This window comes from Prionailurus viverrinus, chromosome B3 (genome assembly GCF_022837055.1).
Source record: "Prionailurus viverrinus isolate Anna chromosome B3, UM_Priviv_1.0, whole genome shotgun sequence".
NCBI classification, from domain to species: domain Eukaryota; kingdom Metazoa; phylum Chordata; class Mammalia; order Carnivora; family Felidae; genus Prionailurus; species Prionailurus viverrinus.
The window spans coordinates 76,057,246-76,073,997 of record NC_062566.1 but is presented as its reverse complement, the minus strand read 5'-3'; the positions used below and the strand labels follow the sequence as shown (position 1 = coordinate 76,073,997).

The 16,752-nt window shown below is 34.9% G+C and overlaps 1 protein-coding gene across 1 annotated transcript in view; it reads right to left on the bottom strand.

Moving 5' to 3' along the window:
- Positions 1-16,752, bottom strand: part of SCFD1 (sec1 family domain containing 1) — a 117,951-nt gene that overhangs the window by 39,784 nt on the left and 61,415 nt on the right. Inside the window, exons 15-17 of the mRNA XM_047862056.1 lie at positions 8,484-8,580; positions 4,669-4,739; positions 2,085-2,164 (exon numbers count right to left, since the gene is read on the bottom strand). Coding sequence (XP_047718012.1) covers positions 2,085-2,164; positions 4,669-4,739; positions 8,484-8,580 — 248 coding nt within the window. The remainder of the gene's footprint in view (positions 1-2,084; positions 2,165-4,668; positions 4,740-8,483; positions 8,581-16,752) is intronic.

The window sequence follows — 16,752 nt, the reverse complement described above, 5'->3', positions numbered from 1 at the left end:
TTAAGCCCTGCACCAGGCTCTGTGTGCTGACAGCATGGAACCTGCTTGGGCTTCTCTCTCCCCCTCTCTCTGCTCCTCCCCCACTCGTTTACTCATAATAAATAATTAAAAAAATAAATGAAATCATAAAAAAAAAATTTGAAAAAGCACTCAAACTCAAAAACTCAGAGATAACCACTGTTAACAACTTGGCATACTGTTGAGCTTGGAAAGCATATTCAATCTTATAGTCTTAAAACAATCATTTTAAGAAATATTAAAAAAAAAAGAAATATTTTTAAGTGTATTTATTAACTGTGGGAGAGAGAGAGAGACACAGAGAGAGAGAGAGAGAGAGAGAGAGAGAGAGAGAGAGAGCGAGCCCCAAGGAGGCTTTATGCTATTAGCACAGAGCCTAACATGGGGCTTTAACTCAAAACTGTGAGATCATGACCAGAGTCGAAATCAATATTTGGATGCTTAATCAACTGAGCCACCCAGGCACCCCATTTTAAGAAATATTTTGAGGGGCACCTGGGTGGCTTGGTCAGTTAAGTGTCCGACTTTGGCTCAGGTCATGATCTCACGGTCCGTGAGTTCGAGCCCCGCGTCGGGCTCTGTGCTGACAGCTCAGAGCCTGGAGCCTGTTTCAGATTCTGTGTCTCCCTCTCTCTCTGACCCTCCCCTGTTCATGCTCTGTCTCTCTCTGTCTCAAAAATAAATAAACGTTAAAAAAAAAAGAAAGAAATATTTTGACAGTAAGGTTTGTTGTAAAAAATTTGGAAGATAAAGATAAGCACATGAAAGGGAAGAAATTCTACCACCTGGAGTTATCCACTGTTAACATTTTAATATATGTCAAGGTATGCAATTGTATGTATATAGATTTATGTTCATATATACAAATACACACAAAAATAGATGGATGGATAATAGAGATCATAATGTAAAAACTGCCATCTAAGTTTTGGCTCAAATATCACCTACTCAGACACGTTCCCTGATCTTCTCAACAAATTTAACTTTTACCCCCAAGTTAAGATCTTATCACTCAGTGTTATTTTCTTTATACCATTTAGTATCATTTAACAGTATTCTGTTCATTTGTTTGCTTATTTGTTGATTCATTTTCCCTCCACTCAAATGTAAATTCAATGACTGAAGGAGCCTTCCACATGGTCACTATTATATTTCCAAGGTCTAGAAGAGTCTCTAGACACAAAGAGAGAAATCACTTGTTGTAAACTATTTTTTCACTATCATATACACATTTTCCAGTGTCATTAGTCTTATACGACATGAATTTTAATTTTCAATTGTATTCTATCTTATGGAAATGCTTACTGTTGAACATTGAGATTGGTTGCTTCTAAGATTTTACAATTCCAATTACTTCTTTGGAATGAAACCTTAGAAGTATGCAAAGATTTAAAAAAAATTTTTTTTAAATGTTTTTATTTTATTTTTGAGAGAGAGAGAGAGAGACACAGCATGAGTGGGGGAGGGGCAGTGAGAGAGGGAGATACAGGATCCGAAGCAGGCTCCAGGCTCTGAGCTATAAGCAAAGAGCCCGACATGGCACTCGAACTCATGAACTGTGAGACGATGGATGACCTGAGCCAAAGTCGGCACTCAACCGACTGAGTCACCTAGGCACCCCACAAAGATTTAAAAAAAAATTTTTTTATACCATCTGGCAAAATGGTGACAATTTATATTTTCTAATAGCAGAATATAAATGCACCAATTAACTTTCTGTATCCTTAGCACAGCACTTTACTGTATCTGTGTGCTATGTTAATCTGCATTTCTCTACTAGTGAAATTAAAATTTTCTTCTGATGTTTTTGAGATGGCTGACCCAAAACATTTCAGTCTTTGTCACTCGTATCTAATCAGCGAAGAAAACATCAACTTCTCTAGGAAAGAAAGGCATCACCATTTTTTGTAATTTTAAGCTGTGGATAGAGAGGGCCAGATAGGGAAATATTTATGTCACCAAATTAAAAAAAAAATACTAAGGCACTGTTCAATTTTCTTAGTAACATTCTTATCTTCTTGGGACTTCCACTGTACTCTTTTATATAAGAAGAAAATAAAACTTACTTCCACTGTTTGATATATTGTAAAGGATTAAGGTTGCATCCTGCATCAGTTAATGCTTTTTTGTATTGCTCCAAATCAGCCTGAAATAAGCAAAGAACGATATAAAAATTTTTACTTTCATGAAAGAGAAGACCATTTTGTTATTATTTTATTCATTAAAAAGTCAGACCAAAGGCACGAGTTTAAATTCCAGGCACCCAAGTAGAACGGAGTCATATTTTGAGTATATGAGTGACACCCGAGACAAAAATCACATCTAATGAAAATTACCTTTGACAGACTCCCAAATCACCTATCCAGTACTTTGTCATCCCTCAGTGAGTCAGTCAGTTTTTCCTCCACTTTTGAACTTGCCTTTCCTCAGGATAATCACTATATGAACCAACTGGCTTGACCAAGAATATTTCAGAACCAGAAACACAAGGGGTATGACACTGACTGAGGGGAAATGCAGATTCAGGTTTTCCCCTGTCATATACACTCTAGTGGTCCAAATGCATTAATGGAGTATCAGGTGTCTTACACTTTTTAAACTGTTGTTTTCTCTTTCTTGTTCTTTTTGTTTCCTGATGAGTAAGTCCAGTTGAATTCCTGTAATTTATAGGAGCCTATCATCATAGTGATTCCATTATAAAAATTTTAGAAGACAGAAATTTAATTTTTTTTAATGTTTACTTTTTTTTTGAAGGAGAGAGACAGAGCATGAGCAGGGGAGGGGCAGAGACACAGGGAGACACAAAATATGCAAATAGGCTCCAGGCTCTGAGCTGTCACCACCAAGCCTGACACGGGGCTTGAACTCAGGAGCCATGAGATCATGACCCGAGCTGAAGTCGGATGCTTAACTGACTGAGCTACCCAGGTGCCCCTTACAAGTCAGAAATTTAAAGCTCACCTTCAACCAGAGATGTTCACTATTTTGCATTTTTGGGGCTATCAGCTGACATCAGTAATCATAATTTGCTTTAAGCCTCTTAATGATAAGTTCTTAAAACTTATGAAAATATAGTCCTTACCAAAAATAAATGAAAATAATGTGGTCAAATTAAGGGAATTCTGAATTAAGTTTCAGAATCATAAATTCTGAAGCAAATATTATAAATAGGCTATAAGCCTTTTTATATATAAGCCAAATATATATGTATATATACCTATAAAAATCCTCTAAGATACAGGTATGAGATGCTTCTAAAAAGAAAACTAGGGGCGCCTGGGTGGCTCCGTCGGTTAAGCGTCCGACTTTGGCTCAGGTCACGATCTCAGGGTCTGCGAGTTCGAGCCCCGCGTCGGGCTCTGCGCTCACAGCTCAGAGCCTGGAGCCTGCTTCAGATTCTGTGTCTCATTCTCTCTCTGCCCCTACCCCACTTGTGCTCTGTCTCTCAAAAACAAATGTTAAAAAAAAAAAAATTTAGAATGAGCAAGTATCTGGACTTGTAAATTGCCATTAAAATGTATGTTTAAAAAAAAAACAACAAAGAAAACTACACTTTCTTACTAAATTAAAATAAAAGACGTATTCCCAGAACAAAGCAGAATTGGCCTAAAGCAAATATTGGGTTTAGCTTACTGATTTAACACCAAGATTTCTGACCAAAAAAATGAGTTATGATCTATCACACTTATAAAAATACATGGTATTGGCAAAGGAAAGACGTTTATAACTACTGTATCATCCTAGGTGTCATCTCCAAAGTTCTAACACTTGCTGCTCACCAGTAAAATTTTACTGAGTTAACAGGAGAGTTAGCAGGTCTCTAACCTGGCAACAACACTGACACCAAAATTACCATTTGCCTTCAAAGTCAATTAATTACCTATAAACTTTTTTTTCTTCTAAAGCAAGTGATGGCCCGTCACAGAAAAAGAAAACAACAAAATTATCCATAATCCTCTTTTCCAGGGGAAAAAAAAATCTAGAAAGGGAAATATGTCATTTCCCAATAATTGTGAGGCATTTATTGATATAAAAGTTATTTGATTGCAATATTAAAAAAAAAATCTCAATTTCATTTTTTTATATGAATCATATGACATACATAAATCTGAAGTGTAATCTAATTAAATTGCGATATTTACATAGCAATTTGGAAGTTTGGGTATTTTCTTCCAATTGACTCCTTATGTTCTATAATTGACATTAGTTTTTATATAACCTTAAAATATTACATTTTTACTTTAGGTTAAAGATAAATTCAGTGGAAAGCATTAGTGGCTACAGCTTAATGAAATGGAGCTTTTAAGATCATTACATAATGAGAAATAAGGCCAAACTTACAAAAAGCATAGCAAACTTGGTTAACTTCATTTATAATAGCTATTTTCCCAGAAATAAGAATTTGGGCACTTGAATTCAATTCATATTCCAACAACTTAAAAGTGATCAGACATTTCATGAGTGGATAGTTCTTTTGGTGACAATAAATACTGCTATAAAACTCAGCAGTAAATAGAACCAGCCTTAACAAATTGTTTTTTTTTTAAAGAAAGGAATGAGGTAGTTATTTGGTCACAGTGATCTGTCTTCTATTTTTGAAACAAACAAATATCTCCCCTTCTATCCAATAACTAAACAAAGAGGACATACCTCAGAGGGTGCTTGCTGTGCACTTATATAATAAATAAGAAACAGCCTCATTTTATCTTCTGGAGTTCCTGCTACATAGGGGGGAAAAAAACTTTCAGAATTCTGGTTAAGTGTTATAGTCAACACAAGTATATAAAAATTTAAGGCATATATAAATATGACAAGATAAAATATGGTTCTTTCAAGTGATTTAAGGTTATAGGCACTCTAATTATGACTATGTAACACACAGATATGGAAAATGATTAAATGTTGTGGGAGTAAAGGAATGGGATATGGGAGTATCTTCATTCTCTCTTCCTAAGTGTCTATAAGAGATGTACCTTTATTAAAAAATTTTTTTAATGTTTATTTTTTTTTCAGAGAGAGAGAGAGAGAGCGAGAGCGAGCATGAATGGGGAGCGTCAGAGAGAGAGGGAGACACAGAATCTGAGGCAGGATCCAGGCTCTGAGCTGTCGCGCAGAGCCTGACGTGGGGCTAGAACTTGTGAACCGAGAGATCATGACCTGAGCTGAAGTTGGATGCTTAACTGACTGAGCCACCCAGGTGCCCCAAGAGATGAACCTTTTAGATTGAAACCCTCAGAAAGAACGGAATAGGTAGGATAATCACACACATCTAAAACAGTATACTTCTGAGATGGAAAAAGGATGTCAGTACTAATTATGTAAAGACAATAAATATAAAAATCAGACTGTCCTGGGAAAACAGCTGTATGGTCCTTCTAGGTGTTAGGTTATGAAACCTAAGTATGAAATACTTCTCAAAAGTGGGGTCACAAAATATACAGGTCTCCTCTTTCTTGAGGGTATTCTATCACTATATAAGATTTGAGAAAAGAATACATTTATATATTAAAATAAACACTGTTGTATTATGCAAAATATATTTGCTAGAAATTCTAAGACAAACATAAGATATCAAAGAAATTTCTTGCTCACATTGAGTTTGATCTGCTACTCTTACTACCCAGAGCCCCAAACTACATAGAAATTCATTTATTCTCCACCCTGTTACTGGGTGTGCTTTGGTACAAAGTGATGAGGCACTGGTCACCGGTAACTCAGTTTTACCACCAACCAATAACAATATGTACTCTCACTTCAAAGTCCTAATACTCAAGAACTTGGCAGTGTTATACTTTCTTATAGAATAAAAACTAGGAAAATTTTTTCAAAACGTGACTAATGAACCATCGGTTTTTTATACGGTTTAGAATCCAGATAACCATTCTCAAATTATCCTTACTCCCTAACTATGGCAAAGAATGGTAATAAAGATCAATGATGGGTTCTCCAAAGTTCTGATGTTTACAAATAAATATTGTATCTTGGACAATGAATATTATGTTATGAAATTCAGGGTCTTGTTTAAATCCCAGGAGAAAGCTGCTATTTTTGTTTTAGCAGGGAATTAGCCTGGCTGGGTTCAGGCCAAAGTTCCCACCAGCTATCTGTGGGTTGTGGTTCCATCATCGATTTCTATTTTCAAAACCTTCTGCAGTGCTACTGGGATCTGTCCAACCATCTAGTAGCCACTGTGGAACTGGGAAATCATATAGCCCTTCAACTCTTAGTCTTAGGAATGCTATTTAGGATCAAATTCACGTATGTGCAGCTCAGGAGTGAGCCCAGGAATTCATAAACAACTTTATGAGCTTGCTTTCCTGAGCTCCTTCGTCTCTGCAATCTCCCTGGTACTTTCCAATTCCCTTGGCTTTCCCTTTCTGGTGCTTCGGTCAGAAAGCTTTGGCTTTAGTTACCCTGTTCTATTGTGCATTTCCTGCAACTATGACTAAGCAGCTAAAGGACAAAGAAAAAAAGCAACCAGGCTTGCTGTATGCTCTTGGCACCACCATTCCTAAAGCAGGAGAGAAAGGCTCCCCTCTCTCTGAGTTTTAGGGGCCTGTAGATGCCTGTTACTGTTTTTAATATCCTCAGCATCAACTACTTCTCCAACGAGTCCTAGTAGAAAATGTATTTATAAGCTACAGTCTTTACACTAGGGCATTGTTGCTCCCAGCCCTGCTCAGTTCACTGAACACACACACACACATATATATACATATATATACATATATATATATATATATATATATGTATATATATGTGCACGCACATGTTATATTTATTTCTGTCTGACAAATATATAGTGAAAACACCAAGACTATAATACTTCCAATTCCAATCCAACATTATAGAGCTCATTATAGTTTTCTCCCCTTCTCTACTTGTACAGTTTTCTCCCTTTCTCTACTTGTTTTCTCTTCCTTCTCTGACAAGAGGAAACCTGGCACCATTTGTAGCACCTGACATATACACTTCTTTAACCAGTGCACTGTATATAACAAATATCCTATCTCTGCAGCCATCCCCTTGCCTTATGGATGTCTTCTCACTCCATGTGGGCTCTGATTCTGTACAATAGACTTGCTCACATGCCTGGCCACACTTCTCACCACACTTGGACTGATGCTGGGTTGCTACTGTGTACAGTCACCCTCCTCAATCTGTTACAGCTCTTACAGCCCATGCTTTCACATGTGGCTTCTCTGCTCAATCCACTGGGATTTTGATGCTTCCCTCTGTCCCACATGTGGATGCCTTTCTCATCCTGCTCAGGTTGCAACATCTTGTTTTGGGCTAAAATGGCACCAGACTTCCACTTTGCATGAATGCCTACCTTGTTCTCTTGTAGTTAATGTCTTTAAAACTAAACTGAGAAAGTAAGGGGAAAAAATAGAGAAAGGTTCTGATAGTTTTTTATTAACACATTCATTTGCTTCAACTTTAGTCAAAACTTATTATAAATAATAAGGAATAGCTCTGAAATGATGGGCTTATATATTTTGCATTTTTTCATTGTAAAGTGCAAATAACTCCAAAATAGTATGTTCTCACTACAAATCCAGCTTCTTAAAAGTGTGAGCAATAACCTAAAGCTTCTTAGAGAAGTTTCTGTGAAAAGAATCTTTAATTACAAACAATTTGGAATTTATTACTTTTCAGTTTGGAATAAAGTCTAAAAGTCATATCAAAGTCTAACTCAGAAACCATCATCATTCAGCTAAGTGACTTGTATGCAAAATATAAGCTGAATAGCTTATATACTTTTTATTCATTTTGGAAAAGCAGTTTACTGAGATTTGAATTGAAAACTATTCTGAAATGATCAACAAGTCTCTAAAGTTTGGATAGTTTTGGAGGCTAAAACCTATGTAGATCCCCATGATCATTATAACTGAAAGTAAAAATTATAACATTTTCTAAGTACAAAGAGTCATATCTTGTTTTAAGAAAATCTAACATACAAATATTTAGTTAAACGTAAATATGAAAGGGACTGATTAAGGAGTTTCTTTAAAAGTAAAGTCCCTAAATATTTAAAACAGAATTCAGTTTTAGATATATCCTTTTGGGAAATGCTTTAGGGTTAAACTAAAGTAATGAGAAGTGTATCATTTAGAGACACCTGCTTTGAATGTTATACTTCCAAGTCTTCCTAAAACCAGCAGAATTTGAACTTCAGCTATATCACTTTATTTTTTTTCCCCAGATATATCACTTTAAATAAATGAATGCAACAAGTTCTTCAATACCATCAAAGAGAAGTTCAGTGAAATAAAATGCAAATCATTTTTCCACTTCAGGAATTGCTATGCTACGAACTTCTCAACAGAAACTAGCTCATTTAATTATCTCATTATTGGCATGGATTGGAAAAATAATAATTCTATTCAGATTTTACTTAAACTGAACATGCTGGATTCAACAGCTCTGAAACTTAACATTAACCTCAAATTTATGGTACATACCATCAGGGTCTGATATTATATCTAGAAGAGATTTATCCAGAGTAGTTTTGCTCATTATTTTTTCTTCATATTCAAAATATACATCTAGTTTTCTTGCCTGTTTCAAAATAAATATTAGATTAGACTATATGAAGTAATAAAGACATACTAAGGGCCTCTCAGCTTACAAGTTTCTATTTTCTATGATCAATTTTTAAAAATAAGTGTTCATTTACTAATAGAATTTACTTTCAAGTTTCTTACTTTTGATCATACACTTAGTTTAAAAAATTACAGATTGACTATTTTACCATATCTGACTTATAAACTCAGAATTAATTCTGCATGTCATATATTAGCAAAGATAAAAATCACACCAATCTCAATTACTGTATTTATTAGCAATTAGCATATAAATAAATAATTGTATTCCATGCAAACTAATGTCAGGTGGTCATGTTATGTTTACTTTTTTAGTGCACAAATCCACACATCTTCAACTTAAACTGGACAGAAAATTACCCTAATTATTTTTAGTGGTTTTTAAACAAAGCTAACTTCCTCATTAATTTTCCTACTTAATACTTTGAAGTTTTAGGTAATGGAAAAGTAGTCAAACTTAGCTCTCCTATATGATCCCTTTTCCAATTTAAAATTTGTTTATTAAAACTATCCAAATGAAGTTAAAATATTAGGATTCTCCAAAGTAAATACAAATTATCATTATCAAGTATCTACTAAATTATGCTTCAATAACACAAAAGAGAAAAGAACATGATTTCTATTGAAAGTGTTAACAATTTAAACGAGAGTAGAAACCATTCATGAAATAAATTAGAATACTCAGAGATACCAATGAAGAACCAAAATATAAACACAGAACATAAATATACTGAGCTAAGATGATAGAACGAAATAAACAGTTAACCCATTGTAGAGAAGAAAGTGATGAATTTTGACTTGAGATTTCAAAGTGACTGGGGACAGGAATAGAGTTCATTTCAGTGAAAGGAACTGCACCATGCATAGTCAGAGTGGAGAAGTCTGAATGATAGTTTCATTCTAAGGAGTTTCATATATAAAGCAACAGAAAATCAGAGTCCCTCAATCCCATTCTCCCACAGTGGCACACAAGGCCAGTTTTAAATAGCTGAAATACTCAGTTTAAAAATCAATACAACATAAAAAGGTATTTTGAGACCAGTCCTCACCCTTGTTCTCTTCTACCCCTACTCCTATGGATACTTACTTCAACTATTTCTTCTACAGTTGTCCAGTTCCTTTATGCAAAATGTAAGCAAACAGGGTCTATATCCTAATACCTGTCGGCTTTCTGACACAAAAGGAATATACTATACTCTTCTGTTCCTTGCTTTAACTCAACAATATATTCTACATCAGTACACAGAGAATTCTCTTGCCAGTCAACTCTTGGAAGAGTATAATAAACCCTATAAGGGTCTTCCTTTTTATAAACCCTTGGGTCCTTCATATTCTTCAGATTCCCTGATATAGGAACTATTTTCACTACTGTATAATGCTACTTTGAATACTACAGATTAAGAGGTGAAGTCTTAGCAATGGAAAATTTTAATTTTGAAAAAGGACAAAAGAAATGGAAAAGAGATCCTAGGAAAGAGACCATGGTACTGGCTGTGGGAACAGAAAGGAAGAGACACATTTAATAATTAACATGTGAATGGATATGGGAATCAAAGTAGTGAAAAAAGTCAAAGATAACTCCAGGGGGAACTAAAATGATGGTAGTAGGAACTATGTTAATGTGAACTGAATATGAGACTGGTAAAGGCTAATCATCTCTAGAGTGAAGACTGGAAAGGGGGTGGGGGGGGAAGGATATAAAATAAGGTGTTAAGCTGACTTTCAGGCCCTCATGATCTGCTCTAGCCAACCTTTTCTGTTTCACCCACCACTTTTCACTTAGTCACATCAAACACCTCAATGACTTCTGATTAAACATTGTGTACACCTGTAGTCCTCTAGGCATAGGCTTGGGTTATTCTCTTAGTTTTTAAGAATACATTCCTCTTCTATTACCTGTGCAGTGAATTCTACTCATTCTTCAGGGACCAGCTTCTTTGCAACTCTCTTCAATCTCTATTTGTTCCCCCTTGTTGCCCATCAATCTCCTTTTTGCTTGGAGGAATTTATTACCCCCTTAAATGTGTACCATCAGCATTTTACATACCTCTCCATAATAACAATCTTCATACTATATTACTCTCCTTTGTTTACATGCTACCCTTCTAAAACGGTAAATTCCCTAGACTGTGTTTAATTAATCGTTTAGCCCTGGGAATTTAACATAGCACCTGGCTCATAACAAGTACTTGACAAGGTCTTTGTTGAATTCCTCAACTAAAAGCAGGACATACACAGAACAAGTAGTCATCTTTAGAAGACACAAAAGTAGACGGATGAACTTCTAGGAGTGAAAAATGTAAAGAACCAAGTCTTTAGTGATTTAATATATAAAATTAAGTAGGTTCAATGCCATAATGGAGTATAATGTCTGTACCTGCAAATGAATGAAGAAAAGAAACATGGTTCACTGATTTTTGTAGCTACAGACATTAGATTTATTTTGCTAAGTCTTCATGTATTAACTTACACTTAAATTTCTAACAAGCAATGCAAACAGAATCTAAAAGTAAGTTAGTTTAATTGCTAGTGGGTAGGGAGTTTCTTTTGGAGGCAATGAAAATGTTATAAAAGTACATTTTGGTTGTGAATGCACAACTCTGTGACAACACTATAAAAACCATTGAACTGTACACTTTAGATAGGTTAACTAACTGTATGCTATGTGAACTATACCTCGATAAAGCATTAAAGAAAATTAACTTAGCATTTCAATATACTGATTCCCATGAAGGAGAGAAAAGAGTCGAGTGGAGATTTTCTAGCCTGAATATCAGAACTAGTATATGTTCAGGATCTATTTGTGCAAGGCACTTTACTTACAGCTATGGCTTTCAAATGTTTTTAAACAGAGAACCTCAGGACCCTCTTTCTCAAATCAAATCTTCTGCAGAACCCTAAACATAAAATAGATACAAGCGACCCATTAAATGTCTCTATAGTGATCTAGGGTACCAGAGAACAGTGTTTGAAAACTACTAACTTAATCTCATTTAATTCTCCAAGTAACACTATGAACTAAGAATTATTAGTCCCATTTTAAAGATGAGGAAACAGACACACAGAAACATATATTTATTCAAGGTTACCAGAGTAGAAGTAGTAGAGAGTTGAGATTCAAATCCAGGTCAGACTCCAATGTACACCACAGATAAAGAGTAGGGAAAATTATATTTTCCTCAAGTACAATTTATTGCTTCTTTTGTTTATGCTTTATGAAAGAAAGTATATTTGTCAATTAGTACATATTTGGGGTTTTTTTTTGGTAATACATGTAATTTATATGTGGCAAAAGGTTATTTTGGCTGGATAGATAATATATAGAAGTTCTTTCTCAATTTCTTGAAGTAAAGGAAATACTAAGAGAAACAACTTCTGTAATCCCAAAGATTAATTATTCTTATACAATAGGAGTTCAAAGGAGAATACAATTTGGATAACAATAATCACATAAAAAATAAACAAATTAAAAATATAAAACAAAATAACAAGGTCAAGATAATAAACAGATTTTTGGTAACTTCAATAAATATCAAGAATAAACAGTAAAAGGATTATTATAGAGACCCAGAGGACTATGCATGGAATACAACTTATATCCAGTGAATATACACTCTGAAAGCCATGAATTTCTTAAAAATCTCTTTAAAAGGGCTAAGGGAGGAATGTGATTTTTAAAAAATTCTAGTGTTTTTCTCCCAATTTCAGAGTTACCATTGGAAAATCAGGCTGATGTTTTTCATGTTTCAGTACACTACCTCAACATTTATATTAAATTAGCATAACCCCCACACACAACTTTTTTTTGACTGCAAAAGCCCACCAGGTTTGAAAAGGACAAAAGGGAACCCTTTAAAAAAATAGCTTGTCCCTTCACTCACAATAATGGAGAACTCTTAAGAGTCATCTGAGATGAACAAGTGGTATTCTTACTTTCTCTTTTGAAAATCTATTACCGAAGCACATTTGTCAGATGACCTATACAGGGCATGAAATGAATTTCTTTTTCTTTCCTACAACTGCAGGGGATTTTTCCTTCTCTTAACCATTCTTTACATTCCAGCTACAAACACCACCATTCTGGTACTCCCTACTCACTGCTAGTTACAATTCTCATTTCTCACCTCAGTCTACGACTGGTTGATGACATAGAGTGGTATTTCTTGACCTTGCCTCTTTTCCAAGCCCTAATTCTATAACCTAGCACAAGTCAGCAGTGAAAGTAAAGGCAAAAAGGATTAGAGTTATACTTCCTTTACTATTAAGAATCTCAATATTCCTCTCCTACTTCTCACAGGAGAGAGATGGGATGATAAACTCTTCTCTGTTCAAAGACAGTATTAGCAACATTTTACATAATGAATTAAATATGGTTTGTAGGACAGGGGTCTGTGCATCACATTTTACTTATAGTAAAGCATAGCCTAAGCTAAAATAAACTTAGAACCATATTTTTAGGATATAACCTATACCTAAGTTGAAGACCATCTACACCCTAGCCTTTCCTTTCCTGTTCTTTTTTCCCCATGTTTAATCCGTATCATTTTTTTTTTTAAATTTTTTTTTCAACGTTTTTATTTATTTTTGGGACAGAGAGAGACAGAGCATGAACGGGGGAGGGGCAGAGAGAGAGAGAGACACAGACTCGGAAACAGGCTCCAGGCTCCGAGCCATCAGCCCAGAGCCTGATGCGGGGCTCGAACTCATGGACCGCGAGATCGTGACCTGGCTGAAGTCGGACGCTTAACCGACTGCGCCACCCAGGCGCCCCCCGTATCATTTTTTTAGTGCTGTATTTACATATCCCATCCTCCAGGTGGCAGCACTTGAACACTGTATTATAATAGTCTGCAGTTGGTGTAGGTTACTAGAATATGAACTCCTTGTTACTATTTACTTATTACTGTGTGCCTTGTGCCCTCCCGGAAAGACAACTGGAATTCTCCAAATCTCAAGTGCTTTTTATAATACAACAAAATAGCAAGTTAACGTATTTTCCATTATCTAGGTGTGTATTCTGTTGCATTTTATACTGGTGGGTTTGAATGGGTCTGCCATCGTTAAGAAATTATGTGGTGCAAAAACCAGATGATACATTAAATTGTATTTGAAGGTGTTCTACAACAAAGGTAGATGAATATATTTACTCTAGAGTACTTGTTCATATGACAGAGTGAATTAGAAATCTTGAATAAAATTCATCCTTATACCTCTACCTCATTTCTATGCAGTGATGGACACTGCACCGTCAGGGTGAGGAATCTGGTTAGGATCTTCAATTTTTTACAACAGCCTATCAATTTTAATACTTGATTATCTTATTTCTAAATAGATGCATTTTTCTCTCAACCAAGCACAATGAATTTCTAGCATTTTAGGCCCAAATCAGAATATGTAACTTCAACCTCTCTGCTAATTCCTACCAAAAGACCAACTAAATAAAGTAGTAACATAATATTTAAAGAATATGCAATCTTTCCACTCTAGACACTATAAACTTAGACATTACTACATTGGAAACTCACAAAACACCCTCACTGAATTATATATTAGTATTACACCTTTGACTTTTATTAAAGTTGCTACAGAAAATGTGAGTGTAAAAATATCATTGTATCACTCAATTTATTCCAGATAATGCCCAATATGAACAATGTATTTTGTAATATGATGCTAAGCAACACTTTGCTTAGAATAAAAAAGGGTGCCTGGCTGGCTCAGTCAGTAGAGCATGTGTCTCTTGATTTCTGGGTGAGTTTAAGCCCCACACTGGGAGTCAAGTGTACTTAAAATAAATAAATAAATAAAAATTAAAAGGAAAAAAGAATAAAAAACAAATTCTCCTTTCTGGTAAGAAGGTTTTTGTTGTTGTTGTTTTTTTAACTTAATTACATCTCTCTCTTTTTTTTACCTTGGTTGCCTGAAAATTCAAAGCCAAATTTGAGAATTATCATTATAACTACTGAGTTTTTATTTCATTATTTTTGTTTTATGTGCTATTTGTGAAAGCTACTTTAAATCTGTTTTAGAATACACATGCAACTTTAATCTACAAATTATATTGTATACTGACTCCTAAAAATAAATTCTGACTAAAGTGATCTATGTAATAAAAAATTTTAAATGTACATGAAGTGATTTTACATGTTTATATGAAAAGTATTAAAAACAAAAATATTAGCAACATAATGAAATCTAAAAATTGATTAATATTTCTAGAAAAAATATTTACAGGGCACTTGTAAACTATATTAAGTCTTATTTTACTATGACTCTCAGAAGCATTTAGTTTTAATTTATACCAACAGTGTGTTGAACTCTTCAAATATATACCCAGAAAAAGAAAAAACAAATTTAAGCAAACAGAAGAAAAGAAATAATAAAAATTAGAGCAGAAATCAATGAAATTATAAACAAGAAATCAACAGAGACAATCACTGGAACCAAAAGCTGGCTCTTCAAAAAGATCAATAGAATTGATTACAGAATTTTATCAATAATGAATAATCTTCCCAAACAGAAAGCATAAGATCTAGGTTGGTTCACTAATGAATTCCATCAACTATTTAAGTCAGAAATTAAAACAATTTTCTACAATCTCTTTCAGAAAACAGAATGCAACTGGGGTGCCTGGGTGGCTCAGTTTGTTGAGTGTCCAACTTTGGCTCAGGTCATGATTTTGCGGTTTGTGGGTTCGAGCCCTGGGTCAGGCTCTGTGCTGACAGCTCAGAGCCCGGAGCCTGGTCCGGATTCTTTCTCCCTCTCTCTCTGCCCCTCCCCAGCTCACACTCTGTCTACCTGTCTCTCTCAAAAAAAAAAAAAAAAAAAAAAAACCAAAAAAAAAAAAAACAAAAAACCAAAAAAAACCCAATGCAAATAATGAGAAACTAGATGCTTTCCAGCTAAAATCAGGAACGAGGCAAGGATACTCCCTTTCAACTTTCTATTTAACACTGTACTGGAAACCCTAGCTAATGTAATAAATAAGAGAAGGAAATCAAAGGTACACAGATTGGAATAAAGAAAAAAAAAAAACTCTTCATTTGCAGATGACACAATTGTCAATGTAGAAAATTTCAAAAAACAACAAAAAATTTCTGGAACTAATAAGCAACTATAGCACAGTTGCAGGATACAAGGTTAATACACAAAAGTCAATGGCTATAGTAGGAAAAAGGTAAGGATGTCCCCTCTTGCACTCTTTCAACATGATAATGGAGGTCTAGCTAATACAATTAAAAAAGAAAAGGAAAGAGAAGGAATTTAAAGACTGGGAAGGAAAAAAATAAGTCCATCTTTGTTTACAGATAACATGCTTATCTATGTAGAAAATCCCAAAGAAAAAACAACAAAAACTCTAGAAACTAGTAAGTGATTATACAAAGGTTGCAGGATACAAGGTTAATACACACAAGCCAAATGCTTTCTGATAAACTAGCAATGAACAATTGAAATCTGAAATTAAAGCAAAAATACTACTTTCATTAGTACTAAAAATAAGGAAATGAAATATCTATAAATCTAACAAACTACATACAAGATCTATATGAGGAATCTTTAATCTGATTAAAGAAATCAAGGAACTAAATAAATGGAGAGATATTCCATGCTCTTCTCAATGTGACCTATAGATTCAACACAATCTCCATTAAACTACCAGCAAGTTATTTTGTAGATATCAACAAAGTGATTTTAAGGTTTATATGGAGACAAGAAAGATCCAGAATAGCCAACACAATACTGAAGGAGAAGAAAAAAGATGGAGGACTGACAATACCTGATTTTATGACTTAAAATAAAGCTACAATACTTAGCCATGTGCTACTAGCCGAAAAGCAGGACAAATATATCAATGGAACAGAAAAGAGAGTACAGAAGTAGACCTACACAAATATAGTCAACCCATCTTTGACAGAAAAACAAAAGTAGGGGCGCCTGGGTGGCGCAGTCGGTTAAGCGTCCGACTTCAGCCAGGTCACGATCTCGCGGTCCGTGAGTTCGAGCCCCGCGTCAGGCTCTGGGCTGATGGCTCAGAGCCTGGAGCCTGTTTCCGATTCTGTGTCTCCCTCTCTCTCTGCCCCTCCCCTGTTCATGCTCTGTCTCTCTCCGTCCCAAAAATAAATAAATG